The 2,050-nt window shown below is 49.0% G+C and overlaps 1 protein-coding gene across 1 annotated transcript; it reads right to left on the minus strand.

Moving 5' to 3' along the window:
- Nucleotides 1-355: 355 nt before the first annotated feature.
- LOC104406070 (E3 ubiquitin-protein ligase RNF13-like) lies at nt 356-1,369 on the minus strand. Its single transcript, XM_010014948.1, has one exon. It carries the CDS (start codon nt 1,367-1,369, stop codon nt 356-358), a length of 1,014 nt encoding a protein of 337 aa, XP_010013250.1.
- Between the last annotated feature and the right edge of the window lie 681 nt (nt 1,370-2,050).

Below are 2,050 nucleotides of genomic sequence, written 5' to 3' on the forward strand. Positions count from 1 at the left end.
GCTGCTTGGTGACAGCGTGTGTCAGTGCACAGGGTGATGAAGAGGTGCTGGAGGCTTGTGGGCTCTATTTTCACTGCTGATGACAGGGAAGTTGCTTCATATTTATGCTTTAGTACCCTGTTTTTCCCCTCACCTTCTCTACTTCTTGGGTTAGGAAGTGGTTCCTGCTGGCTGCAATACATGGGACGTTTCTCACATGGGGTTTCTGGACGTTCTCTCACTGTGGGATCCAGGGGAGGGGAGCCAAAACTGCAGTGCTAATAGCTTCCTAATAAAAGCCAGCCTGGAGCAAGAGCTGAAGGAAAGCACAGGGGAGATTTCCTTTGGTTTAATTATAACTTATCCCTGTCACAGCTCAAGTGATGTTGTTCTCCGGTGCATCAAACCTTTCCCCTTCCACTGAGCTTGCATCATCTTTCTCCTCTTCAGCATATTCATCTTCATGGCCTTCTCTGAATGCATCATCTTCATGGGCCCATTCCTCTTCATTCTCATCTTCTCCAGCCTCATCTGGCAGGAGGTCACCTTGCCCATAGATGTTCACTAATTGCTTGCAGAAGGGACATGTCTTCTTCCCAGGCAGGGTGCGGAACCAAGTGTCAATGCAGACGCTGTGGTAAGCATGGGAGCAGGACAGGATCTTCAAGTGGTCCCCTTCCCTGTACTCTGCCATGCAGATCACACAGGTCTCATGTTTGTCTCCCTTCTTGTATGTGTGCAGCTTTGTCCCATGAGCCCTCTTGTACCAGATTAAGCCAACTGTAATTAAGATATTGGCAATAGTGATGTAGAATAGGTCCCTGCAATCCTTCATGATGAAAGCTTTCTCCAGCATTTTGGCGTTTTCTTGACAAGCACTCAAATAGAGTTTGGGTGGTAGAAGTCTGACATATGCCCCTTTTGCACAGTGCAAAATCCTTTGCAAGTGGAGGGAGACTGATTGTCCAGTAAAGAGTGATGGTATCTCAATCAGCTGCTGTATTTCTTTGTCATCAGCCATCATGGTAGCCAATTCCTCTGAATCCACGTTGTACACAACAGCAGTTTGGTATCCAGCCTGCTGGGCATGAAGGACCTTTTTGACAAAAGAGCAGCCATGCCCCTGGATGAGTGCAATATATGTCTCGGAGGCCTGCCTTGGTGCTGGAGGAGTCTCTATTGCATGACAAGCATTTGGTGGTGTCACTCTTACCAAATACCCTGTCAGCCCTTCTGCTGGGAGTCGTGGCCCAAAGCACGCAGGCAGGGCTTTATAAGCAACACACTTGGAGCTGTCGTTATAAGCCACATAAGCAAAGATTTCTGCAAGAGCAACATTGCAAAAGGCAGTGGTGACCACAAAGGGAAGAAGTTGGAGCCAAAGACTCATGCTGAATGCAGCTGGGTACCGCTGAATATAGATTTCCAGGCTGGTCCCAAAGCGAAAGTGCAGCAGACACTCGCAGAAGCACTATTGCACCTGGGGTTTATCACCATGCTGTGACTTGGGAGCCACAGCAGGATGGAGCTCACAACCTGTTTCTGCCTTAGAAGCTAGTGTAGGTTTGGATGTTCCCAGGGTAGAACTTCTCTTTTGTTGCTTCCAGCTGCCAAGCAACACCCTGACATCACCTCTGCACATCTGTGACATCGGGCAGTAACTGTTTCCCAGGGCTGGGTCACGTAACATTGCTGTCAACCTGCTTAAGCTGCTTCCTTTCCTTGTTGATCTGCTCCATGCATGTAGCTTGCAGTGCCAGCCCCCTCTGGGTACCAGTAGGATGCTCATCTCCCTTTGCTGGTGATGTGCAGGGAGGATAAACGAGCCTCCATCAGCTATGTGCCCACCACAGACTGGAATCCTTCATGCTGGTGGCCAAAGCAATTCCTGGGAAGTGTGGCAGAGTGGGAATGAGCTGTTAGCCTCCATCTGCTGCTGAGGGGGTGGAGGGTGATGATGTGGCAGCTTGGATGGATCTGGTGAACGTGCTTTTTTCCCTTAAAATTGTGATCTTTGAACCAATACCAAGCCAAATAAATTGCTTAGGATAGAAGGGGTCTGCCACTTGAA

The sequence above is a fragment of the Nestor notabilis genome, unplaced genomic scaffold (genome assembly GCF_000696875.1).
Source record: "Nestor notabilis isolate BGI_N333 unplaced genomic scaffold, ASM69687v1 scaffold30735, whole genome shotgun sequence".
NCBI classification, from domain to species: Eukaryota; Metazoa; Chordata; class Aves; order Psittaciformes; family Psittacidae; genus Nestor; species Nestor notabilis.

Bases quoted from the DNA above. Each gene is read 5' to 3' on its own strand.
- LOC104406070 (XM_010014948.1), bottom strand. From the start codon at position 1,369: ATGAGTCTTTGGCTCCAACTTCTTCCCTTTGTGGTCACCACTGCCTTT.